At 71.0% G+C, this 25,603-nt stretch overlaps 2 protein-coding genes across 2 annotated transcripts in view; both read right to left on the reverse strand.

The window, feature by feature from the left end:
* Positions 1-4,720: 4,720 nt before the first annotated feature.
* On the reverse strand, positions 4,721-9,715 carry Hgfac (HGF activator). Its single transcript, XM_048364159.1, is given in 17 exon segments — positions 4,721-4,770; positions 4,773-4,902; positions 5,301-5,426; positions 5,428-5,450; positions 5,650-5,790; positions 5,896-6,035; positions 6,861-7,006; positions 7,008-7,087; positions 7,184-7,272; positions 7,359-7,530; positions 7,621-7,731; positions 7,810-7,941; positions 8,029-8,151; positions 8,435-8,514; positions 8,610-8,706; positions 8,806-9,166; positions 9,611-9,715. Coding segments are annotated over 17 exon segments (2,106 nt in total).
* Positions 9,716-12,049: 2,334 nt separating this feature from the next.
* Rgs12 (regulator of G protein signaling 12) overlaps positions 12,050-25,603 on the reverse strand; it is a 51,786-nt gene continuing 38,232 nt past the window's right edge. Inside the window, 15 exon segments of the mRNA XM_048364160.1 lie at positions 12,050-12,267; positions 18,494-18,528; positions 18,530-18,645; positions 18,647-18,790; positions 18,792-18,849; positions 18,851-18,904; positions 18,906-18,990; positions 19,993-20,007; positions 20,010-20,088; positions 20,090-20,146; positions 20,613-20,683; positions 21,725-21,821; positions 25,079-25,123; positions 25,125-25,183; positions 25,186-25,599. Coding sequence (XP_048220117.1) covers positions 12,050-12,267; positions 18,494-18,528; positions 18,530-18,645; positions 18,647-18,790; positions 18,792-18,849; positions 18,851-18,904; positions 18,906-18,990; positions 19,993-20,007; positions 20,010-20,088; positions 20,090-20,146; positions 20,613-20,683; positions 21,725-21,821; positions 25,079-25,123; positions 25,125-25,183; positions 25,186-25,599 — 1,547 coding nt within the window.

Raw genomic sequence — 25,603 nt, forward strand, 5'->3', positions numbered from 1 at the left:
GGAGCCGTGCCACGGGGCGCACAGCCACGGGTGCGCCCGGGATGCGGCCACCACCGCCAGGCCCCACGGTTCCGAGTGCGTGTGGGCCACCGCAGTGCCACGGGGACACCGGGAGGTGGGGGGGCCTCTAGGAGGAGGAGCCTAATGGGGGGTCTTAGGCCATGGGGGGGCGTCCCAAGGAGGAGGGTAAAGACCGCCCCATCGCCTCGCCCGCTCTTCTGCGCCCGGACCTTGATGGAGGAGGCTTGCGTTCCCATGCGCCGCCCGCCCCGCACGTTCCCGTGCGCCACGCCATGCGCCGCCCCACACGGTCCCGCCCCGCACGTTCCCGCCCCGCACGTTCCCGCCCCACACGGCCCCGCCCCGCACGTTCCCGCCCCGCACGTTCCCGCGCTCCACGCCGTGTGCCGCCCCGCACGTTCCCGCCCCGCACGTTCCCGCGCGCCACGCCATGCGCCGCCCCGCACGTTCCCGCCCCGTTCCCGCGCACCACGCCGTGCGCCGCCCCGCACGTTCCCGCGCGCCACGCCATGCGCCGCCCCGCCCTGCACGTTCCCGCGCGCCACGCCGTGCGCCGCCCCGCACGTTCCCCGCCCCGCACGTTCCCGCGCGCCACGCCGTGCTGCCTCACCAGGCATAAAGGAAACGGGTCAACAGGGCGTGGACTGAAACCTCCAGAGCTGTGAGCGCAGCGGCGGGAGGCGAACACACAGCGAGCCGGCCCGGTGCTCACCCCGTGATCCCCGCTGCTCCCCGGAGCCCGGGCGGAAAAGCCCGTGAGACTCATCCCCCGTCAACCACCGGAACATGGGAGGAGACCTGTGGCCTACGGTGCTAGGGTACCAGCCTTGAGCAGAAAAGCCCAGGGAGAGGCCCAGACCCTGAGTTCGTGCCCCATGACAGACCGAAGAAAAAGAAAACACGCAATGGAGACAGGTGCAACTGTTGGGGGAAGGCGGGAGGGGTGATGGGAGGGAGGAGGGGGATGATAGAGGGGGGAGAGGGGACGGGAAGGGGGTAGAGAGAGATGTCGGAGCTGGGTTTGATCAGAATACAGAATATGTGTAGAAATGTCACAGTGAGGCATACAATTAGTATGTGCTAATAAATAAGTGATCTAATCCCCAGTGTTCAATGATAGCAACCCCAAACGGACCAAGACCCCTGCAAAGACCCCTTCTCTTCACCCCCCTCAAGTGTAACCACACGCCCCAGCCCACTAAGAGACCACGTCTGCTCTGTCCCTGAGCCTGGCTTGTTCTGGCTTGCTCTGGCTCCTGAAGGGCGGTGGAGATGCCCACATTCACCTGTGGCGGGCAGCCCCGGGTCCGAGCCTGTTAGGGACCAGCTGCGTGTAGCCCTTACGGCCTCCGACTCGGCATTGAGAGAGGGAGGCCAAGGCCGCCCAGCCCAGAAGACCCGCCTCCCAGAGCCCAGCCCAGATTACCAACCCGCGGGATCACGAGATAAATCACCGAGGCCTGAGGTCATTTGTGGCACAGGAAAACCTTCATGACATAAACGGCATCTGTGGAGGCCGTGACGCCTCGTTCACAGGAGGAGCCTGGATTGGAGTCACCCCGGGTGACCAGCAACGCCCAGCCTGAACAAGCCCCTGGCATGCCAACACAGCCTCAGAGGGCTGTCACCCACATCTGCCTGCCGCGTCCCGAAGCCAGCCACCACCCACCGCAGCTACATTTCAAACGGGTTCCCTGGAGGCGGCAGTGGAAGCCAGCAGCAGCGGAACGGCCTCCGGAGGGCGACAGGAAGTTCCTACCGACCCTCGGGATGGCACGGCAGGGCTTCTCAAGGGGGCGAGGAGGGATAGGAAGAGGGGCCGAGGGCGAGACCGATGGGGTAACTGTGTGTGGAAACGCCATCGTGAAAGCCCCTGGTACAGCTCGCGCCTGCCCTGCCACCGCTGGGCTGGACGGCGTGGGAACCTGGCCCACGAGCTCCTGGTGTACGCAGGTTAGACACAGACGCGCTGGGAGGGCGGCCCCCTGCTGGCTTCATCCCAAGAGGCTCTGAGACCCGAGCTGCAGCTCGACCCGCCCCAGCCTCCAGAATTGTAAGCCAAATAAACTGGGTTATCCTTGATCTGTCTCAGTACTGGTTACAGCAGCTGCAAGTGGTAATGACTGTTTCGTAAAGTAACTTGCTGCAGTGGCTGGACTAAGAAGAAACAAAGTTCCCAGCCAGTTCCTTTACAACTTGAAACACTACTAGCCGGAGGTGCCGCCCAGCAAAGAACCTATCAGGCCAGGAGCTGTTTTTTGTTTTGTTTTGTTTTGCCAGTCCTGGGGCTTGAATTCAGGGCCTGAGCACCGTCCCTGGCTTCTTCCCGCTGAAGGCTAACACTCTGCCACTTGAGCCACAGCGCCACTTCTGGCCGTTTTCTATGTGGTGCTGGGGAATCGAACCCAGGGCTTCATGTATAGGAGGCGAGCACTCTACCACTAGGACATCTTCCCAGCCAACAGGCCAGGAATTTTTTTTTTTTGCCAGTCCTGGGCCTTGGACTCAGGACCTGAGCACTGTCCCTGGCTTCTTTTTGCTCAAGGCTAGCACTCTGCCACTTGAGCCACAGCGCCACTTCTGGCCGTTTTCCGTATATGTGGTGCTGGGGAATCGAACCCAGGGCTTCATGTATGGGAGGCAAGCTCTCTTGCCGCTAGGCCATATCCCCAGCCCCCAGGCCAGGAATTTTTATGAGTGAATTCTATCAACTTCCAAGTATCATTCTAATCCGACACCACATCGCTTGTTTGATGAAACAAGGAATACCCAAAATTGTTATAACCGTCATTCAAAAACTGCAAGAAAGAAAAATTATAGGCCGATCGTATCCATGTTCATAAATGGAAAACCGCAAGCCAGATGTATGAAAATAAAAATGTGAAACAAAAGACAGAAAAAATCCCTAAGAAGCAAATACAACCACCACGTCTAGCAATTACACAGCACCTTGCGTCCGCCAGGTCCCAGAGGCTGGCCTGGCCAGGGGCGAGGCGTGGGGTGGGAGGGAGGGAGGGAGGGAGCGCCTCCCGGAGCCCAAACAAGCCCCCTAGCTCCAGGGGCTCCGGGCCGACTTGGCTCCGCGTGGCCCCGCTCTGGCTGCGCGTGCTCAAGTCACCCCCTCGGGGCCGGGACGACCGGGCCTTCTGACAGCACGGAGCCCTCCCCGGGGCCCGTGGTGAGGAGCCGAGGCCCTGCCTCCCCCTGTCCTGCCCGAACCTGGGGCTGGAGCTGAACCTGAGCACGGCAAGCGCTTGGTCCAGAACTCCGAGACGGGGCGCGCTCCACCTGGACTCGCCCGCCGCTCTCTGCTCCCCTGAAGGCCTCCGCCGCCGTGAAGGGCGGGGGGACAGGACGCCGGCCGCTGAAAGCTCACGCCCGACGTGCAGACGCTGTGACTGTCTGCTGGGCGCCAGGGACTCCTCCCCGGGGTGCTGGCTGCTCAGGAGCCTAAGAGCCAAGGGCTGGGGTTCAAAGCCGGCGCAAGCAGGCAAACCCCAGGGGTTCTGTCTCCAATTGCCCAGCAGACAGTGGGAAGCGGAGGCATGACGCGGCAGAGAGCCGCGGGCGTGAATGGCAAAAGCCAAGTGAGGACACAAGATCTGAGTCAGAGCCCCAGAACTGGCACACGCGTGTGCGCACACACACGTCACCATTTCTCCCCTTTCCTGTCTTCTTGCGCACCCCAGGCCTGTGTCTGTACCCCCCCACCCCCCCACGCAGCCTCTGCAGCAGAGAAGCTGGTAATTCAGCAAGGCTCCCTCTCCGCTGTCCGGCCCCCGGGGGTGGGACTGCTGGCTTGTGCCCCGCCTTGGCCCCAGCTCCAAGGGCTTCCAGCACCGGGCACCTGGGGGTCTGCTGGCCTGTCCCCCGCCTTGGCCCCAGCTCCAAGGGCTTCCAGCACCGGCACCTGGGGGTCTGCTGGCCTGTCCCCCACCTTGGCCCCAGCTCCAAGGGCTTCCAGCACCGGGCCCCTGGGGGTCTGCTGGCCTCTGCCCCGCCTTGGCCCCAGCTCCAAGGGCTTCCAGCACCGGGCACCTGGGGGTCTGCTGGCCTCTGCCCCACCCCGGCCAAATTCCCTACCATGCCCCGCTTCCAGCAGGGGTTACATCAGCAGGCACCCACCCCCCCCACGGCCTGGCCTCTGTTCACACCCCCCTCCCCGGCCCTGGCCTCCCGTCCAGGGGCTTGAGAGCTGCCCAGCTCCAGGGGGGGGCAGGGGCCCAGATAGTCGCAATCTGGGGCTCGCGCGAGTGTGGCCCCCTCCCAGCCTCCTTCCGAGCCGTCGCAGGTGGGACAATGGCCAGCGGGCCGGAGGTAGCTCCGGAAGCTGTGGTCTTTAGGGTGTAGCCGCCCCGGATTTGCTGGATTGACCCCTGTTCACGGCCTGGGGTCTGGATTTGGCCCACGTCCTGTCTCGGGACAACTCTGGGCCATTGGACTCTGGCCACATACCTGCGTGGGGTGGGCCCGGAGGGGTGCGGCCTTGGTTTCCTGTCTCCCCTCCCTCCCCCCCCCCGCCCCCCCGCCACCGGGGCAGGGGCAGGATCTGCGTCCAGGAACTGCACTGGGGCCGCCCGGATGAGACCACGCCATCCACAGCCACCGGCCTAGGCCGTGTCTGGGGTCTTGGCTCCATCTTTATTGCTACTGAGATGCGGACAGTGGAAAGACGGGGGGGGGGGGGGCGCCTGGGGTCTCAGGAGGGAGCCGCGGGCCGTCGGGGAGGCCTGATTCTGTCATTGATCAGTCAACATAGTTGGCCACGCGGGTGTAGACGCCCGGCTTGCCTTGTTGCCCGCAGCCGTCTCCCCAGCTGATGATGCCGTAGAGGTAGGCCACGCCGTTCTTCTCGCAGGCCAGGGGCCCCCCAGAGTCCCCCTGGAACACAGTCGTGCGTCAGCGCCGCCCCGCGCCGGCCTGGATCAGCTGGGGAGACCTCGGGAAGGAGCGGGTCCGCGGCGCGGTGCGGTGCGGTGGGGCCCGCGGCGCGGTGCGGTGCGGTGGGGCCCGCGGTGCGGTGGGGTGCGGTGGGGCCCGCGGTGCGGTGCGGTGCGGTGGGGCCCGCGGTGCGGTGGGGCCCGCGGTGCGGTGCGGTGGGGCCCGCGGTGCGGTGGGGCCCGCGGTGCGGTGCGGTGCGGTGCGCGGCCCCCAGCCCCTGACCGGAGCCGCGCTTCACCCGCGCCCTGCCCGCCCGCCCCCGGGTCCCACCGTGGCTCTGCGCGCCCGGACCCCGGCGGACCCCACGGGCCCGCGGGGAGGGCGCCGCGCACGCTCACCTGGCAGGCGTCCGCCCTGCAGTCGAAGTAGCCGGCGCAGAGCATGTTGGGGCTGAGGTCCGCGCCGTACACCTCGGGGCTGCTGCACTTGCTGTCGGCCACCAGCGGGACCAGCGCCTCGCGCAGGGGCGCTCGCGTAGCCGCTCGCGTCTGGGGGCACGCGCGGGCTCAGGCCGGCCGCCCCCGCCGCGGCCCACGCGCCCCGCCCCCCGCCCATGGGCCCCGCCCCCACCCGCGCCCTGCCCCCGCGCCCCGCCCACGGGCCCCGCCCCCCGCCACGGGCCCCGCCCCACCCGCGCCCCGCCCACGGGCCCCGCCCCGCCCCCCGCCCACGGCCCCGTCCACTCACTGCCGCCCACGTGGCCCCAGCCCGCAATCTGACACTTGTGCCCGGGAGGAAAGGCGACGCCGGCCTCGGGCAGGCAGATGGGCTGCACAAACTGGGAGCGGACGGCACAGCGGCCCCCCTTCTTCTTCAGGCGGATCAGGACTGGGTGGAGGGGGGCAGCGGTCAGCCCCCCAGCTGAGCAGGCCCGCCCGCCCTGCCCTCGGGGGCTCCCGGGGTGCCGGCCCTCCCGCCCGGGGCCCGACTCACCCAGGTCGTGGTCGCTGGGGTTGAACTTGGAGTAGAGCGCGTAGAGCACGTACTTCTCCACCGCGAACGTCTGCGTCACGTCCGTTGTTTGGTTGAAGAAGTGCTGGCCCAGCACCACTGTCACGTGCTCCCTGGGGGGGCTGGACGGGGGGGGGGCAAGAGCAGGGGCCTGGGCCTCTCCTCTCCGCAGGCCACCCCAGCCGGCTCCCCCACGGTGGCCGAGCAGGCGCCCGCCGCCCTCTGAGGGCTCTCGGCGCCGTGGCAAGGGCGGAGGCCACAGGCCCGGGGGCGGTGACAGTGCTGCAGCCACCGCAGACCCTGCACCTGACTCCGGCGCCCACCCCAGAGGACCCCCGGCTGCGCCCCCCTCCCCCCCTGGGCCGGGCTGGGCGCCTGGCCCGCCCTCGGCCCTTCCCAACGCCTCTCCAGACTCAGCCCTGCGCTGGGCAGGGACCGGCAGGGGCTTCCTCCCAGCACCTTCGGGAGCAGGAGGGGCCTCAACACCCCCCCACCCCCGGCCCACACCGAACCGCTGGGCCTCAGGGACCCCGGGACCCGTGAGCTCCATTGTGCCCTGTCCCTGGCTCCCCTCCCCAAGGGGCACCCTAAACCCTTGGGCAGCAGGGCCCGCCCTAGCCTTGGCAACCCCTCCTCACCCCACTCTTCCAGGAGGGATGGGGTCTGAGCCAAGGGAAGAACCACAGCCAGCCCCCCCCCCCCCACACAGGGGCGCCCTCTATGGTGGCAAGAGATACCCTGCCCGCCCCTGGGCCTACACGGAAGCTTCTGGACCCCCAGTGCCCAGCACAGGGCTGAATCGGTTCCTCGGGAGCTGCAGGGGTGGCGGCGGGGTGGAGGGGGAGCTGGCGGCGGCGGGCGGGGGCAGGGGTGGGTGCAGGGTGGGCTGGGGCAGGGGTGGGGGGAGGGGGGCAGGGGTGGGGGGGGTGCTGGCGGCCCGCGCACACCTGCTGGCGAAGCAGTGGGCCGCAGACACCACCCAGCACGCGTGGACGAGGCTCCCGGCGCAGAAGCTGTCTCCGATGTAGACGGCGGCCAGCCAGGGGTGGGAGCCGGGGAGGGCGGAGGAGCCGCCGAGGATGCGGGGCCGCAGGGAACGTCCTCTTCTTGTGCCTCTGGCCGCAGGACGCGCGCGGGGCCGGGGCGGGCGGGGGCTGGGCTCTGCTCAGGGATCCTGGAAGCCCAGGTCACCGGCGGCTCACACCCCGGTCTGCACCCCCCCCCGCCCTTCCCCGCGGGGCCCCCAGACGGCGCCCGGCCCCGGCCGCACCCCCACAGGCCTCCAGGTTGCAGTACTCCCAGGAGAGCGCGTCGTCCTTCACCACGTAGCACCAGGGCCGCTCATCCATGTCTGGGTTCCTGGGGGCCGAGGCAGGCGGATCAGAGGAGCCCAGGCCCCCGGGCCCCCGCCGCCCCGCCCCGCGCCCCGCGCCCCGGGGGCTGACCGGCAGTAGGCGTGGGGGCCCAGGCCGAGCAGCGCGGCGCCCGCCGAGTCCGCGTGCAGCTCCTGGTAGAGCAGGTCGGAGTTCCAGGCCAGGCAGCGCAGGCCCGAGGCGCCCGTGGCCGCCACGCCGCGGTACTGGGAGCCGAGGCCCTGGAAGCAGCGCTCCTCGGGCACTGGGGCCCGGGGGCGGGGGGGGGGGGGGGTGAGGCCGGCGGTCCGAGCCCGCGAGGCGCCCCGCCGGCCGGGAGGGCGGCGCGGCTCACCGATGTCGCACAGGCGCCCGGCGTGGCCCGGTGGACAGGCGCACGCGCTGGTCCCGGAGCCCGCGAGCCGGTGGCAGGTCCCTCCGTGCAGGCACGGGTTGCTCGAGCACCCTGCGGGGGGGCAGCTGGGCTAGAGCCGCCCCCGCCCTGGCTGGGAGGGGGGCTGCCTCCCCCCGCGGCCGTGCTGACCTTCGCGCTGCGCGTCCTCGCAGCGAGCCCGGCCGTCCAGGCAGCGGCACTGCTCCACGCGGCCCCCACGGACTCGCACCCAGCGCTCGCCCGCCTCCAGGAACTCGTGGAGGGCCCCGTCGAAGCATCGCTCTGGAGGCCGCACGGGAGCCGTGCTGCCCTGGGCGGCCCCCGCACGGCGCGGGCCCGGCCCCCCAGGGCGTCCCCCCCCCTCCTCACCTGAGGCGCAGACCCGGCCCGCGAAGGCGGGGGGGCAGGTGCAGCGGTAGGACGCGCTGCCCGCGACGCCGGAGCACGTGCCCCCGTGCAGGCAGGGCCTCGAGGCGCAGGGGTCAAAGATGGCTGGGGCCGCGCAGAGGGGCGGTCAGGCCGGGGGGCCCCGGCGGGGGGGGGGGGCGTCTGCTTGTCTGCCCCCTCCCCCGCGGAGGAGGACGACGTCCCCAGGCCCGGCCTCCTCCTCCCCCAGCCGCGGCGTGGGCGCGCTCGGCCCGCCAGGGGGCGCCGGAGCCTGGAGCCCCGGGGCCAGGGGCGGCGGGCGGTCCCCGGGGAGCCCTCCCCGGGCCCCACCGCCCAGCGCTCTGCCCCCGCTTCCTCCGGGGCCCCCCACCCCCCCGCCCGCACCCACCTGGCGCCTCCGCGGGCAGGGCGGCCTCGGCACAGTAGCCCCAGGCCCGGTCCCGGTCGTAGTTGTGAGTCGTGGCGCACCTGAGGAGCGGGGACCCGGGGCCCGGCGGGCGTCTGAGCCTCACCGGCGGGGACCGGACCCCGCGGGGCCCCTCGCCGGCCCGGCCAGGACCTACCACTTCCGGCGGGCGCGTCCCTCGGAGGTGCAGGCGTGGAGCACGCGGCCGCCGTAGCGGAAGGGGAACCGGCAGGGCTGCCCGGCCTCGGTGAGCACTGGCGAGGGGCGCGGCGGCGTGAGCCCCCACCCCAGCCTGGGGGGGCGCCCGCCCGCCCGCCCCGACACCCGCGCCCTCCGGAGCGGAGCCCGCTCACCTTGAGCCTCGGGGCTGATGCGGGAGGGGGCCCCCTCGGGCGGAGGAGAGAGACCCCCACCGCCGGGCGCCTCGGTCTCGGGGGTCACGGGGGTCGTGGGGGTGGTGTAGGCCCTGGGCGCCTTGGTCTCGGGGGTCACGGGGGTCGTGGAGGTGGTGTAGGCCCTGGGCACCTCGGTCTCGGGGGTCACGGGGGTCGTGGAGGTGGTGTAGGCCCTGGGCGCCTTGGTCTCGGGGGTCACGGGGGTCGTGGAGGTGGTGTAGGCCCTGGGCGCCTCGGTCTCGGGGGTCACGGGGGTCGTGGGGGTCGTGTAGGCCCCGGGGAGGTCCGTGGCGTTAGGCCCTGGGGGCTGCGCGTGGCCCTGGCAGCACCGGAGGGCGGCTGGTGTGGGGTGCGGGGTGGACAGCCGCCCGCCACGCAGCTGGGCTGCACCCCAAAACCCGTCTCCATCTCCCTCTCGGGGCCCTGAGAGACGCCGGCTATTCCTGAGGCCCTTGCTGGGCCCTCCACCCCACCCCCCCACCCCCCCACCCCATTGTTCAACAGACGGGGCGGTTCTGGTGTGAGCAGAAATAGCCAGAGACCCTTACAGCCGCCCCCCCCCCCCCCGTAAACACGGAGGCCCGGCACCCCCCGGGCGCCCGTCCAATCGGGAGGCCTGGCAGTCGGGTCCCCAGGTGCCGGCTTCCCGCGCCCCGTCTCCCGCATGAAGACGAGGCCCGGAGCCCCCTCCACACCCCGTCCCGCCCCCCCCCCCGTCCTTTCCCCGGAGCCCCGCGCGTGTCCCTGCGGGGCTGGAGCTCACCCCACGGGCCCGGGCGTCCAGCAGCAGCGGCAGCAGCAGGAGGAGCGCGGGGAGCCGCGGGGGGGCGCGGGAGCGGGGGCTGCGGGCCCAGGCCCGGCTCCCCATGGCTCCTCCTGGCGGGCGGCCGGCGGTGGCGGGAGGAGCCGGCCGCCCGCCGCTGGGGTCAAGGCCTCCGGGCAATGATTAACCCTGGCCGCCTCCCGCGGGGCCCTGCGGGGAGCCCGGCGCCCCTCCCGCGGCCCTCACCCTGTCCTGTGGGCGGCTCCCGCGGGGCTGCACTGCGCTCGCCCCGACGCCAGGCTCGGCTCAGCCTCCCTAGCCCTTCCCCAAGTCTGCGAGGCCGTGTGGACCGGGCAGAGCCCCCCTCAGCTGTGGGACCCCCGGCCAGCCCTAGGGCCCCGGCCGGCTCCAGGACCCCCCGGCCGGCTTCAGGACCCCTCAGCCTCCAGGAACCCCCAGCCAGCTCCAGCACCCCCCAGCCTCCAGGAACCCCCAGCCAGCTCCAGCACCCCCCAGCCTCCAGGAACCCCCAGCCAGCTCCAGCACCCCCCAGCCTCCAGGAACCCCCAGCCAGCTCCAGCACCCCCCAGCCAGCTCCAGCACCCCCCAGCCTCCAGGAACCCCCAGCCAGCTCCAGCACCCCCCAGCCTCCAGGAACCCCCAGCCAGCTCCAGCACCCCCCAGCCTCCAGGAACCCCCAGCCAGCTCCAGCACCCCCCAGCCAGCTCCAGGAACCCCTCTGCCAGTTCCAGGACCCCCAGTTGGCCCCAGGACCCCCTTCCGCCAGCTCCAGCACCCAGAAGCCAGCTCCAGGAGCCCCAAGCCAGCCCCAGGATCCCCCAGCCGGCTCCAGGACCCCCTTGTCCAGCTTCAGATCCCACGCAGGCAGGGGAGCGGCCCCTCCTGTGTGGACCCTGCGCAGTCTCAGCGGCCCAGGCCTGCCGGGCCCGCACCCCGACGCGGGTGGACAGAGGGCAGCCCCCGAGGCGGCCGGGGCGCGGCGGCAGAGGGAGCCGCTGTGCGCGGAGACAGGAGGCCTCTGCGGGACCGCCCCATCTGTCTGAATTCCGGGGAGCCCAGGACCGGCAGCGCCCCCCCCTCCCCCCGGCCTCTGCTGCGGCGCGGCTGTCTCGGGCTGGAGGGCGGAGCGGCACAGGCCTCTCTGGTCTCCGCACCCCCCACGCCCCGCCGCCGTCAGAGCGCCACGCAGGACTGGGCCGTGGGCAGAGCCGCCTCGATTCCCAAGGAGACAGCTGGGCTTCCCTACACGATGGCCCGTGTCCCCCAAACCCTACTCCCCCTGGGCCTCCATTTCCCCATCTGTGCGTAGGGAATGGAACTGGACAATGGCTGGCGCAGTGGGTGCTGAGGGCGGCGTGGTACAAAGGACAGGTAGTACTGCGGTCAAGGTGGTACTGGGAACAAGGTGGTACCAAGAGCAAAGTGGTACTGGGCCAGGGTGGTACTGAGGGCCAAGGTGCTGCCAAGAACAAGATGGCACTGACTCCCCTCCCAGGCACAATCTGCGGGAGCCTCTCTAGACCCCCCCACAGTGACACGGTCTCTGGCACACCGAACACACCCTGCAGGGCCAGCAGGTGGAGCGCCCTCTCCGCGGCGGGCTGCTCAGGGCGGAGGCCTGGCCTTCGAGTCCCGCTAGCCCCGCCCGGCGCGCCCCGGCTTCCTCCTCCCCCCCTGGGGTCCCGCCGTAGCTGCATCCCCGGTCTAGAAACACTCGGTCGGGGCCTTTGCACAGGCCGGGTCCTCTTCCTCGACCGTGAACGCAGTCAGGTTTCAGCTCAGATTGTCCCCCCTGAGGTGCCCCCCCCCCCGCCTGCTAAGGGAGGCCGAGGTAAGGGGCCCAGGGATGGGGGCCACAGGACCCCAGTGTGCCACAGCGGGGCGGGCGCCCGGGGCCAGAACACTGACCACCCAGCACCCCGCCCAGCCCAGCTCTGCCGGCCGGGCCGGGCCGGGCGCGAGACCACGTGGGCAGCCGTCAAGACCGGGTGAGCGGGGCGGCAGGCCTGTAACCCGAGGTGCGGAGCCCGGCTCGGGAGGAAGGCGCCGGGCGCGCGGGCTCCAGGGCCTGGGCTCCGGCCTCCACCGTACCCAAGCGGCTCAGTCCCCGGGCCGGCGGGGCGGAGGCTGGGGTGGGGGCCAGGCTCGCCGGCGGGCTCCGGCTCCGCGCCCTCGGGGCGCACAGCCCCGGCCCCCCGCGTCCCGCACAGCGGGCGGCACCGGCACGGGGCTCGCACCCGGCGCATCTTCAAAAATACTTTATTTGTGGCGTCTGAGGCGCGGCCCCGCCCTCCCCCGCCGGGCCCCGAGTGGGGGGGTGGGGGGCTCCCGCGCCCTGCGGGGCTCGTTCCGGAAGCGTCCGGGCCTCCCGACGGTGCGTCCGAGACAGAGGCCGGGCGGCCGGGCGCAGGCGCAGCCTCAGACGAACGTGGCGCGGTGCGTGGCGGCGGCGGCGGCGGGCGCGGAGGGCTCCCCGGGGCCGGGGCTCGGGCCGGGACGCTCCGACGTCTGGGGCCTGCTGGGCCTCGCCCTCCGGGGGCCCGGCGGCGCCCCCCGCCCCGGGGCCGGGCCAGCGACGAGGTCCACGTCGATGATCCTGTTGACCGGGAGGCCCTGGTGGCCACGGGCCCTGCCCCCTGCCGCGGGAGGAGAGAGGCCGCCGTTACCGCCGGCCCAGCCCGGGCCTTCCGGAGCCCCCACGCCGCCCGTCCAGCCGCGCCCGGGGAGGGGCCTGCGCGTCCCAACGCAGAAGCCCTGCGAACCGTCCCGCGCCGCCGGGGTCCCCAGCACCCCCGCCGCCCCCGGCCACCCAGAGCAGAGGGCCCCCCAATGCCCGCTGCGGGGGGCGGAGGAGAGGCCGGGCTGAACCCCACGAGGCCTGCCCGTGCCTGCCCGGCCGTTCCACCAGCCAGGGGACGCTGAGCCCCCCCCGCCCCGCGCCCGCCCCCCGGGAGCCGCCGGTCCCCGCGTCGACCCGCCTGCCCACGCCGGCCCCCCCCAGGTGACGCTCGGACGCCCTCCCCCGGGGTGCCGGCCCTCCCCCCGCCGGGTCTGCGAGTGGCCGCGGCGGGGAGGTTAGGCCGGAGCCGGCTGGCCTCCCGGAGAGCAGTGGGTGGCGCCCCATCTCCACGAGGACGCCAGCCCTTCTGCACCCCGCGTGTTCACCCCGCCCTTGCCTGGAGTCCACGGCCTGGCGCCCGGGGTCATCACCAGCCCCTCCAGGCCCCGCCACCCTCCCCAGCGCCCGCCGCACCCCAGGCCGGCTCGGGGGGCTGGAGGCCCCTCTGGGACGGACACTGGCCCACTTCAGCATGCACCCCAAGCCCAACAGGCGGGGGGGACCCCAGACGGCCACTCGGCCGGGGACGGGCGTCGGCTCTGCCCTGAGCAGCCGTGACCCCAGCCAGGCCCGGGGGTGCTGCGAGGATTGGCGGCGCCAGGCCCACCATGGCCGTGGGTCAGGGGTCCCAGGGCCGCATGGCCGCGTGCTCAGGGGTCCCAGGCCCGCCATGGCCGTGGGTCGGGGGTCCCAGGGCTGCCATGGCCGCGGGTCGGGAGTCCCAGGCCCGCCATGGCCGCGTGCTCAGGGGTCCCAGGCCCGCCATGGCCGCGTGCTCAGGGGTCCCAGGCCCGCCATGGCCGCGGGTCAGGGGTCCCAGGGCCGCATGGCCGCGTGCTCAGGGGTCCCAGGCCCGCCATGGCCGCGTGCTCAGGGGTCCCAGGCCCGCCATGGCCGCGTGCTCAGGGGTCCCAGGCCCGCCATGGCCGCGGGTCAGGGGTCCCAGGGCCGCATGGCCGCGTGCTCAGGGGTCCCAGGCCCGCCATGGCCGCGTGCTCAGGGGTCCCAGGCCCGCCATGGCCGCGTGCTCAGGGGTCCCAGGGCCGCATGGCCGCGGGTCGGGGGTCTGGCCTTGCCCAGCTGCCCTGTGGTCTCCAAGGTCTCCAGGCTCATCCCCCCCCCCCCCCCCGTCTGAGAACAGCTTCCTGCCGCCTTTAGGGCGAGTCCAGGGTGAGCCAGCAGCCCCTTCTTTCCCCCAGGCTGCTCACGCCCCGACGGGGCCAGCCCCTCGAGCCCCTGCCCCGGGCTCCCCGTGGCCTTTCCTCCCGGCCCGGCCTGGCGTCCTTTCCACGGGAGCCCCAGCTCAGAAACCTGGGAACCCAGAAGCCCCTCCTGCCCAGTGGGCACCCCCGGGTCACCGCCACGGTGCAGGCTGCCCCCCACCCGCCCTCCAGTGCCCCCTCCACCCCCCCGCCAGTGCCTCCTCCACCCGCCCGCCAGTACCCCCCTCCACCCGCTCGACAGTGCCCCCTCCACCCGCCCGCCAGTGCCCCCTCCACCCGCCCGCCAGTGCCCCCCTCCACCCGCCCGCCAGTGCCCCCTCCACCCGCTCGACAGTGCCCCCTCCACCCGCCCTCCAGTGCCCCCTCCACCCGCCCGCCAGTGCCCCCTCCACCCGCCCGCCAGTGCCCCCTCCACCCGCCCGCCAGTGCCCCCCTCCACCCGCTCGACAGTGCCCCCTCCACCCGCCCGCCAGTGCCCCCCTCCACCCGCCCTCCAGTGCCCCCTCCACCCGCCCGCCAGTGCGCACCCCCACCCCAGGTTGCTGCTCAGGGCTGCCCTCCACCCCGGCCTGGAGGCTCTACGCACCGGGAGGCCGTGCGGAGGGAGGGACGGGCGGGGGGGGGGGGGGGAGGCCCTGGCCCTCGCTGTGGCCTCCGTCACCAGGCTCTCTGCCCTCGCCCATCCCGCTGGTTCTCAGCAAGGCCCGCGCCCCACCGGCTGGCACCCTCAGGGGGAAGCCGGCCAAGCCTGCCTCCACAGGCCCCAGTCCAGGGCCCCAGTGAGCCACGGGGTGGGGGGGCGACCAGAGCGGGGGGGGCGACCAGAACACCTCCCGTGACTAGCGCTGCCTGGCTCAAGGCTGGGGGGGCAGGGCAGCAGAGGACGGCACGGTGGGAAGGGCAGGAATGGGGTGCAGAGGGGCCCCGAGGGCCCCGTGGAGGGGCTGCTGGCCGGAGCCGCCCCCGGGGGTTGGGGGGGCTGTGGGCGGGGCCAGAGGCGGGGTTGTTGCCAGGGAGGCCGCGGGCCGGGGGCCACCCCAGTGCGGCAGCTGCGGGACAAGACGCACGCCGGGCCGGGCTGGGGAGACGGCTGCCTCCGGGGCGCGGGGGGGGGGGCGAGTGGACCCCCAGGGGCCGCGGGGCGGAGCCAGGTGGGGCCGCGTCCTCTCCTGGGCCCCAGGTTTGGAAGCTCGCAGGGCGGGGGCGTGCCGGGTCTGGGGTGGGGTCGGCGGGGTCAACAGGCTCCTGGGCTCCAGGCACATGAGGAGAGAGCTTCTAACTGCCCCGTCCCGGGGTGCCTACCCCCCGAAACCTCACTCCTCGGCTCAGCCGACCCTAGGGCTGGAGGAAAGTGGGAAGACGGCCCAAGAAGCACCGCGGGCTCCGCTCCGTCCCCCTGGGGGACCCCGCCCCGGACAGCCGTGTGGGGACCCCAGAGCCACAGGGTCCCCCCAGACCGGCCTCCGGCGGCTGCAGTGGCAGGAGCCGCCCAGGACAACGAAGGATGGGGGCCTGGGAGGCTGCAGATGCCCGTCCTGCCCATGGCAGCCCGGACGCCCCCCCCCCCCCCCGTGGCCCTGACCTCTGACCTGGTCCCCACCCCTTCCTCCCGGGAGCCAGGTGTGGAAGGCAGGGGCCCCACGCCCTCCTGCAGATGGGGAAGGGCACCTTATTGTCTCACCCAGTCCCGGGGGCCTTGGTGGCCCTGGCACTGGAACATTCCACAGCAGTGTTAGGCCCTGGGGGAGCAAGTCCCGCTGGACCCGGGACCAGTAGCCAGCTTGGGCAGGTGCACGGGGGAGCGGGTGCACCCAGGAGCCCTCGCCACGCAGCCGGGCACACACGGCAGACACGCGCACAGACACGCATGCACGCACACACGGCAGACACGGCACAGACACGCATGCACGCACACACGGCAGACACGCGCACAGACACGCATGCACGCACACACGGCAGACACGCACACAGACACGCTCACAGACACGCATGCACGCACACACGGCAGACACGCGCACACACGGCAGACACGCGCACACACGGCAGACACGCGCACACACGGCAGACATGCTCACAGACACGCATGCACGCACACACGGCAGACACGCGCAGACACCATGCACGCACACACGGCAGACACGCGCAGTCACGCATGCACGCACACACGGCAGACACGCGCACACACGGCAGCACGCACACACGGCAGACACGCTCACAGACACGCATGCACGCACACACGGCAGACACGCGCAGTCACGCATGCACGCACACACGGCAGACACGCGCACACACGGCAGACGCGCACACACGGCAGACACGCTCACAGATACGCATGCACGCACACACGGCAGACACGCTCACAGACACGCATGCACGCACACACGGCAGACACGCGCAGTCACGCATGCACGCACACACGGCAGACACGCGCACACACGGCAGACACGCTCACAGACACGCATGCACGCACACACGGCACACACGGCAGACACGCGCACACCACGGCAGACACGCGCACACACGGCAGACACGCTCACAGACACGCATGCACGCACACACGGCAGACACGCACACACACGGCAGACACGCGCACAGACACGCATGCACGCACACACGGCAGACACGCGCACACACGGCAGACACGCGCACAGACACGCATGCACGCACACACGGCAGACACGCGCACACACGGCAGACACGCGCACACACGGCAGACACGCTCACAGACACGCATGCACGCACACACGGCAGACACGCGCAGACACGCATGCACGCATACACGGCAGACACGGCACAGACACGCATGCACGCACACACAGCAGACACGCGCAGACACGCATGCACGCACACGCGGCAGACACGCACACACGGCAGACACGCTCACAGACACGCATGCACGCACACACGGCAGACACGCTCACACGGCAGACACCGCACATAGCAGACACACTCAGACACGCTCAGACACGCATGCACAGCACACACACACGCACAAACATACGCCTACAGCAGATAGGCTCACAGCAGACAGGCTTACAGGTAGACACAAGCACAGACTGATACTCGGGCACGCCCATGGACAGACACACAAATAACTCACAGACATGCGGGTGGCAGACTCGCCCCTGCCCGCTCCCACAATCCCCAGAGGCCCCGGCCCACCCAGTCCTGGGCCTGCATCTTGCGCAGACTCCTCAGTGGCCATAGCCGTCTGCAGCAGTGTGTACCCGCGGGGGGGGGGGGGGGGGACACAGAGGTGTGGGCCACCGCTGCAGGGTCCCCCGGGCACTGGGACACCGCCCTCCTGCCGTGAGCACCTGAGGACGCACCGCAAAGGCCCCTGGGTGGGTGTCACGCTGGGAGCTGCCCCTGCCCAGCAGCCCGGGAGTTGGAAATCTATAGGCGCGGGCTGCACCCCAGAAGAGGGGCACAGAGGCCACACACGCAACCAAGGCCGGCGCCAGGGCAGATCCCAGCTCCTGCCTTACGAAGCAGCCCTGGCCACCCACTTTCCATCTACCACCCCCCTGGGCTAGAAATGCCCGGGTGACCGCAGCTAGCAGAGGCAGGCAAGGAGGGGCACCCAGGAGGGGGAGGGGGCACCCAGGAAGGGAGGGGCACCCAGGACGGGGGAGCCTCGGGTGGGGAGGCGTGCAGGGGCCACTCCATTCCCCCTTTCAGGACTGCTGCCCTGGGGTGGCGGTTCCTGCCCTGAGCCGGTGGGGACAGCGGGACGGCCAGGCCAGCTCGAGGCTGTGCCAAGATTTTGCGGAGTGAATGGTCTGCTTTTTTTTTTTTTTTTTTTTTTGCCAGTCCTGGAGCTTGAACTCAGGGGCCTGAGCACTGTCCCTGGCTTCTTCTTGCTCAAGGCTAGCACTCTACCACTTGAGCCACAGCGCCACTTCTGGCCGTTTTCTATCTATGTGGTGCTGGGGAATTGAACCCAGGGCTTCATGTATATACGAGGCAAGCACTCTTGCCACTAGGCCACATTCACAGCCCTGCTTTTTGTTTTAAGCCAGTGTATTAAGGGGAGTCCGTCTAACTTCCCAGAAATGTGTGGCGGTTTCCCAGGGGAGGAAGACGCCTACCCATGGCTGGAGTGGAAACAATTTCAAATGGAGAAGAAAGGAGTTTGGAGCCAGTCAGTGACGAGGTCTAGATTTATTAGTCTCAGAAGGACACAGATCAGAACACAGGTGGAAACTGCAAACAGGTAGTCACAGAGGAGCAGAAAGGATGGGGTGGCCCCGAGGCCCCAGGAGCTGGCGGGGAGCCCCCCTCGCGCGGCGCCCCCAGAGCGCCCAGGTGAGTGTGGGCACAGCGCATGCGCGGGTCGCGGCCGGCCCTGGCCTGAGGCCGCGCGTTCCGTCCTGGCCGCCCGTGGCGGCACCGCGCGTGCTCGGGAGGGGCGCCCCGACGGCCGCCCAGGCCCCGGGGGGTCCCCGGGTCCGAGCTCCCCGCACGCACTACACGTCATGCTTTCATCCGGGCGTGGGAGGAGCGGGACGCGCCCGGTGCCCGCGCGCAGCCCGGGAGGTTATGCGGGCTGGGCCCCGTGGCCCTGCGCGCCCTGGGCCTCCACCAGCGCGGGGGCTCGCCGGAGACCGAGCCCGGGGCGCCGCCCCTCGGCTCCCGGCCGCCACACCCCGTCCCCCCTTCTCAGAATCGGCAGGGAGGCGCCTCCCGCAAACAGCGCGCGGCGGGGGCGCGGCTGCCCCTCTCGCCACCCCGGAGCAGCCGGGCGGGGCGGCGGGCAGGAGGCAAGGCGGCGAAGGCGGGTCAGAACCCGGCGGGTACCTGGTGGCGGAGGTCCGGGGAGGTCCGGGGGGCCGGGGGGGCAGCAGCGAGCTGTTGGGGCTGCTGATGTCGCCCTCCCCCACCAGGGTCAGGTCGGCCACGTGCTCGTCCTCCACCGTCTGGATGCCCCCGGCCTCCGCGGTCCGCAGGCGGCCTCCTCCAGACCTGCGCGCTGCTGTCCGGCACCGGGGCGGGCTCAGGGGGGCCCCCGGGGGGCTCGGGGGCGCTGTGCGCCGAGCCGGGGCTGGTGGCGGGGCTGTCGCTGAGGTCCGGGGCGGGCTCCCAGCTGTCCCCCGCGCTGGGCCGCTCTCCCCCCGCCGTGGCCGGCCGCAGCCCTCCTGCCCAGGCCCTTGGCGGGCGCCGGGGGCAGCGAGGGCCAGCTCCGCCGAGCCGGGGGGCACGCGGAGGAAACGGGAGCACCAGGTCCTCCTTCCTTAGCAGCCCGCGCTGGTCGTCTGCTCGGTTGCTCTGAGCTTTGGAAATGAGCTCAAAAAACTCTATGGGAGGAAAAGCCAACGCGTTAGGCGGGGGCCGCTGGGGGGGACCAGCGGGGGGGGGGGCCGGCTGGGGGGGGAACCGGCGGGGGGGGGGGCCGGCTGGGGGGGCCCTGCCCGTGTCTGCTGCCCTGAGCTACGGCGGTGCCGACGGGGGTGACCGGGGCTTCAGAGCAGAGGCCGACGCCCAGCTCCGCGCAGAACCTGGAAGCCGCCGGCACAGCCCGAGCCCGGAACCCCCGCGGCTGGGGACCCGCGGCTGAGGACCCGCGGCTCAGGGCTCGCGGCTCGGGCTGGCGGCTCGGGCTGGCGGCCGCTAGCGCTCCGCTCCCGTCCACCCCGAGCCCTGGCTCCCTTCTGGGCTGAAGGCGGAAGAGGAGGCCAGACCAGGGCTCGGCAGAGCCGGGGCGGCTGCGCGGCTGCAGAGCGGGGGGAGCCCGTGGCCTCCTGCACAGGCCGGGGAAGGCTCGGCCCAGCGCGGCGGGGCCTCGATCCACCTGCGAGCCGGGCAGCGGGGGCTCTCCCGGCCCGCCCCGCCCCCCAGAGCCCCCCAGCTCCGTTTCTTATTGTCACTCGAGTTCACGTGCAAGCACGGTGAGCCGGAGCGTGCGCCGGCATTCGCGCGGCATGGTGTGCGGACGCGCTCCGTGTCGCCCACGGGGGGCGGGGGCCAGCCCGGCGCACCCCCCGCCCGGCAGCTCAGGCCTCGCCTCCCACGCTGCCAAAGGAAGAAAGCGCCCCAAGACTGGCGTCTGTCCCTAGATGGCAAGGGCGTCCGAGGTGAGCCGGCCCGCGGCCCGCCAGGCTCCGCACCCCCTCCCTGCAGGGGGGCCGCCACCCCGGCGGGGGCCCCGCGCCTCGGGGCTGGGCGGAGGGGAGGCCGGGGCAGTCACGGCCGACGCCGGTCTTGCGGGGAGACCCGCACCCGGGGCAGAGGGGCGCCTGACTACTGGGACCTGGTGGTGCGTTTACTGAAAAACAGGGAGTTTAAAGAAGTACACATACCCTCCGCTTCGTCCAATTAATTTTCTGATATTTTTTTTTCCCAATCTTTGCAATAGATTCTTCTCTCTTTGAAAGCCGGGGATCCCTAGCATTTTTTTCCATTTTCTCCTTTTATTTTAATAGAATTAGACTTGCCTAGTGTTCTTTCCTCTCCCTGCATTAGAAGGAAAGTCAGAGTTCTACTTACATTTCAACATAGGACAATGCACAATTCATCTGTTACACCTGAGATACAGGGGGCATCGATTCAGAATCTTTAGATGCATTGCAGAAAACCGCTCACAATCATTGATTACAAAACCAGATCTGTTCTCCCCCCCCGCCGCCACCGCAGGAGAAAAGAAAGCCCAAGACTGACAGCTCCAAGCGGGCGGGAGGGGGGGCGGGGGAGGGAGCCAGCCCCAGGTGGGACACGGAGAAGCCCCCACGGGGTGTGGCGCCTGCCCCAAACACAGCCTCCACGGGACAAAAGGGTGCTGGTGGGGCAGGGTGTGGCCAGGGAGAGGGAGGGCCCCAGCCTGGCCGGGGTGGGGGGTGGGGGAGGGCCCAGCCCGGCGGAGGGGGGTGAGGGGCTGAGAGCTGCGGGCAGGGCAGCGGCAGGGGAGGGGGAGGGGCATCACCGTGGCTGAGTGGCTTCTGGGACTGGAGCTCACGGCGGCCTTCTGTTTGCCTGGAGCGCCCTTCGGTTTGTCTGTAGATGGCGACACCAAGGTGAGCTTTGCAAGGACAGAGGTGCGCTGCACCCCACACCTGCCCGGCTTCGGGGGTGCCGGGGCCTCCCTGTCCAGCCCGACCGATCGCGGCCCGCAGCCTCCTTAGAACCACAGGACCCCGCAGTCCCCGCCCCCCCCCAGCCTGTCTGCTCCCAGCGGGCGTTCCGCAGAGGGCACTGGGACCCTCTGGGAGGCGCTAGGTGGAAGGCGTTCCATTCATTGCTTGGGAAATCAGCCTGCCCTCTCCGTGCCACCCGAGCAGGGCCGAAGGCTGGGACCCCCACCTGCACCCCAGCACACCGCAGGCCCCACGTCCCAGGCTGGGGGCAGCGCGGGCGGGGGCCGGGCATGGAGGACCCCCTTCCCTTCCCCCTTCCCCTCCGCCTGGCCCGCAGCAGCGGCGGCCTGCGGGGACGCAGGGCCGCCTCCTGGAGCACTGGGGAGCGGCTCCCACAGCGGCCCCCTGGCCACAAAGGGGCCTCCCGCCCCACCCTGCAGACGGAAGGGGCCGCATGTCCGCCCCGACCAGAGACACAGCCCCGAAGGGCCCCTGCTGAATGGCCAGGAGGCCCTGGGCCGTTGTGAGACCACAGCCAGGAGGCGGAGGGGAGGCGGCGGGCGGGGCCGTGGGCGGGGCCGTGCGCAGAGACGGCGGGCGGGGCCGTGGGCGGGGCCGTGGGCAGAGACGGCGGGCGGGGCCGTGGGCAGAGGGGGTGGGCGGGGCCGTGGGCAAAGGGAGTGGGCGGGGCCGTGGGCAGAGGCGGCGGGCGGGGCGGCAGGCGGGCCGTGGGCGGGGCTGCGTGCAGAGGCGGTGGGCGGGGCCGTGGGCAGAGGCGGCGGGCGGGGCCGTGGGCGGAGCGGTGGGCGGGGCCGTGGGCAGAGCGGCGGGCGGGGCCGTGGGCGGAGCGGCGGGCGGGGCCGTGGGCGGAGCGGTGGGCGGGGCGGCGGGCGGGGCCGTGGGCGGGCGGCGGGCGGGGCCGTGGGCGGGGCCGCGGGGCAGAGGCGGCGGGCGGGCTCACCTTTCCCTCTGGAAGCGTCCTTCTCCTCCAGGATGACGCGCTGACCATCCAGACTCGATATAGGGGCGCCGAGGTCTAGGGGCTCCTTCTCACCGCTCTGGAGGCAGAGATGGCACATGGAATTATCTACTCAGATTGGAACTTGCTAGGACATTCGCTTGGGATCCAGCCACCAAGGGCAAGAACGGCCTGGGCTAAAGGCATCTCAGGGTTGCCCAGCCTGGACGACCCAGGACAACCCGCAGGAGCGGGGGGTGGGGTGGGGGGGGGAGAACTGGCCGGCAGCACTTTCCAGAAGTCACATGACAGGGAGGCAGAGCTACCCCTCACCCACAGACGCCATGTTTGCCAACACCCGTGAAGTGTTCTCAGATACCACTGGAGCTGGTGTGTCAAGCACACCACACCCCATGATGGCTGCACTAGACACGCTTCCCAAACCGCTCTGAGGCCCACCCCAAAGGCAGCAGGGTGTCTCGAGATGAATCAGGACACGAAGGCAGGTAAGGTCAGGGCCCTCGCCCTTGCTCAGAGCTCCCCTTCCTTGCCTTGCTAGTCAGTCTTGCGGCTTGCGTACCATGACTTGTTTTTTTTTTTTTTGGCCAGTCCCTGGGCCTTGGACTCAGGGCCTGAGCACTGTCCCTGGCTTCTTCCCACTCAAGGCTAGCACTCTGCCACTTGAGCCACAGCGCCGCTCTGGCCGTTTCCGTATATGTGGTGCTGGGGAATCGAACCTAGGCCTCGTGTATCCGAGGCAGGCACTCTTGCCACTAGGCTATATCCCTAGCCCCATGACTTGTTTTTAAAAAGGCAGCTTGAGCCAGCACTGGAGGCTCACACCTGCAATCCTCGCTCGCAGGAGGCTGAAAGCTGAGGATCGTGGTTCAAAGCCGGCCCATGCAGAAAGTCTGTGAGACTCTTATCTCTAATTTATCACCAAAAAAAAAAGCTGGGAGTGGCGCTGTGTCTTGAGTGGTAGAGTGCTAGCCTCGAGCAAAAGAGCTCAGGGGACAGAGTCCAGGCCCTGAGTCCCAGCCCCAGGACCGGCACACAGGCACGCACGCACGCACACACAAGCTTGAACTGGTCTTGAGCATTTCAACCTCCCTGTCGTTAGGAGAGTGCCAGAAGAGACCTGTGGGCCGGAGGGCCAGGGCCGACTCTGGGTCTGCAGTGCCTGCCTCCTCGAGTGTGGGGTGCGGGGCTTCCTGGGAGCCCTCGCTCACAGAGGAAGACCCCCGCGAGCACCAGCCAGCCCTTCCACGCCTCACTTCACAGACAGAGACACTGAGGCACTGGAGCTATGCCACTCGGCGGGCTCTCAGCGAGCGAGGAAGAACGGCGCCCTGGCACCCGGGACCGCGTGAAGGAGGGACGGCGGCTCGGGTTCCCCTCGCAGCTCACGGTCTTGAATAATTGAGGAGCTCCTGCTCGCACCGCAGCCCGAGCGCCGTCCAAGCCAGCGGGAGGAACGGCCCTCCCGAAAACACGTGAAATCACCGCGGACAGAGCCGCGGAGCCAGCCGCCGCCTCCGCGCACGCGCCACGCACACCCGCGCACACACATCGCGCACACACCACACACACTCTGCGAACACCGCGCACACTCCCCGCACACACACCGCGAACACCGCGCACACACACCGCGCACACCGCACACACTCGTGCACACTTGCACACTCGCGCCACACGCACCACGCACACTCCGCGCACACACACCGCACACACTCCCCGCACACACATCGCGCACACACCCTGCGCGCACCACACCGCGCACACTCCCCGCACACACACCGCGAACACCGCGCACACACACCCGCCACACCGCACACACTCGTGCACACTTGCACACTCCGTGCACACACACCACGCACACTCCGCGCACACACCGCGCACACTCCCCGCACACACACCGCGAACACCGCGCACACACACCGCGCACACCGCACACACTCGTGCACTTGCACACTCCGCGCACCACACACCCACGCACACTCCGCGCACACACACCGCGCACACACACCGCGCACACACACCACGCACACTCCGCGCACACACACCGCGCACACTCCCCCGCACACACACACCGCGCACACCGCCACACACTCGTGCACACTTGCACACTCCGCGCACACACACCACGCACACTCCGCGCGCCACACCGCGACACTCCCCGCACACACATCGCGCACACACCCTGCGCGCACACACCGCGCACACTCCCCGCACACACACCGCGCACATTCCGCGAACACCGCGCACAGCACCGGCCACAGCCGCCGCACACACTGCCACCGCGCACACACACCGCGCATACTCGCGCACACTAGCGCACACCACACACACCGCGCACACTCGGCACCACAACGCGCACACACTTGGTTCACACCGCACACACTCGGCGCACACCGCACACTCAGCGCACACCGCACACTCGGTGCACACTGCACGCACTTGCGCACAACCGCGCCAGCCCACAGCCCGCGCCAGTGCCAGCGGCCGGCTCTCCAGTGCTCACAAGCACAGGGCCCACGCGCTCCTGCCTGCGTCGTCATCGTCGTCCTCCCTCCCTCCTCCTCCCCCCCTCCCCCTCGCTCCTCCTCCCCCTCCCTCCTCCTCCTTCTCCCTCTCCCCCTCCTCCTCCCCTCCCTCTCCCTCCTCTCCCCTCCCCTCCTCCCTCCCCCTCCTCCCTCTCCCTCCTCCTCCCCTCTTCTCCTTCCCTCTCTTCTCCTCCTCCTCTCCTCCTACTCCCTCCCTCCTCTCCCTCCTCCTCCTCCCTCCTCCGCTCCTCCTCCCCCTCTCTCCTCCTCCTCCTCCTCCTTCCTATCCTCCTCCTCCTCCTCCCCCCTCCTCCTTTCCTATCCTCCCCCTCCTCCTCCCCCTCCTCCCTCCTCCTCTTTCCTTTCCTCTCCTCCTTTTCCTCCTCCTCCCCCTCCTCCTCCTCCTCCCCTTCCTTTCCTTTCCTCCCCCCTCCCCCCCTCCCCCTCCTCCTCCCTCCCCCTCCTCCCCTTCCTCCTCCCCCTCCTCCCTTCCTCGCCACACAGGGAGCAGCTGGCCTGTGCACACCAGGTGGCTGTGGAGGGAGCAGGGGTGGGGCGGGAGAGCCGCGTGCGTGGGGTGGGCCGGGCCTCCCCAGCCACACGGCACGCGTGAAGAGGGCTCAGGGCCGTCACCTCTCGTTTTGGTTCCCCTGGAGCAGAACCACGGGGCAAATGGCGGTTCCTCCGGCGCGCCTGGGGGAGGGGTGTCTCGGCCCGGGTGGGGGCAGTGGCAGCCGGACGCTGCCCTGCCGCGAGGCAGAGACGGAGGCACCCGAGGACGAGCGGGGCCCCGGCCGGCGCGGGCAACACTCACCAGCCTCGCCAGCAGGCTGCCCAGGTCCAGGCCGTACTTGGCCACCAACGGGCCGCAGCACCTCCGTGACGGGCTTGGTGGGCTTGGCCTTCAGTCCCACCGACCGTTAATCGGAACGAGGTCTAGCCTGGGGGAGGGGCAGGACACATTCGTGGCAGAGCGCAGGTCAGCTCGCCGCCAGGACCGGGCACGGGCCCAGCGCCGCGGCCCTGCGAGCCGCCCGGCCCCTGCGGGAGGGGCCCGGGCGAGCGGGCAAGCGAGTCCCCGAGGCCCCTGCGAGCCGCCCGGCCCCTGCGGGAGGGGCCCGGGCGAGCGGCGAGCGAGTCCCCGAGGCCCCCTGCGAGCCGCCCGGCCCTGCGGGAGGGGCCCGGGCGAGCGGGCAAGCGAGTCCCCGAGGCCCCTGCGAGCCGCCCGGCCCTGCGGGAGGGGCCCGGGCGAGCGGGGCGAGCGAGTCCCCAAGGCCCCTGTGACAAGCGCGCCCTGCGGGAGGGGCCCGGGCGAGCGGGCGAGTCCCCGAGGCCCTGT

The sequence above is a fragment of the Perognathus longimembris genome, chromosome 16, assembly GCF_023159225.1.
Source record: "Perognathus longimembris pacificus isolate PPM17 chromosome 16, ASM2315922v1, whole genome shotgun sequence".
NCBI classification, from domain to species: domain Eukaryota; kingdom Metazoa; phylum Chordata; class Mammalia; order Rodentia; family Heteromyidae; genus Perognathus; species Perognathus longimembris.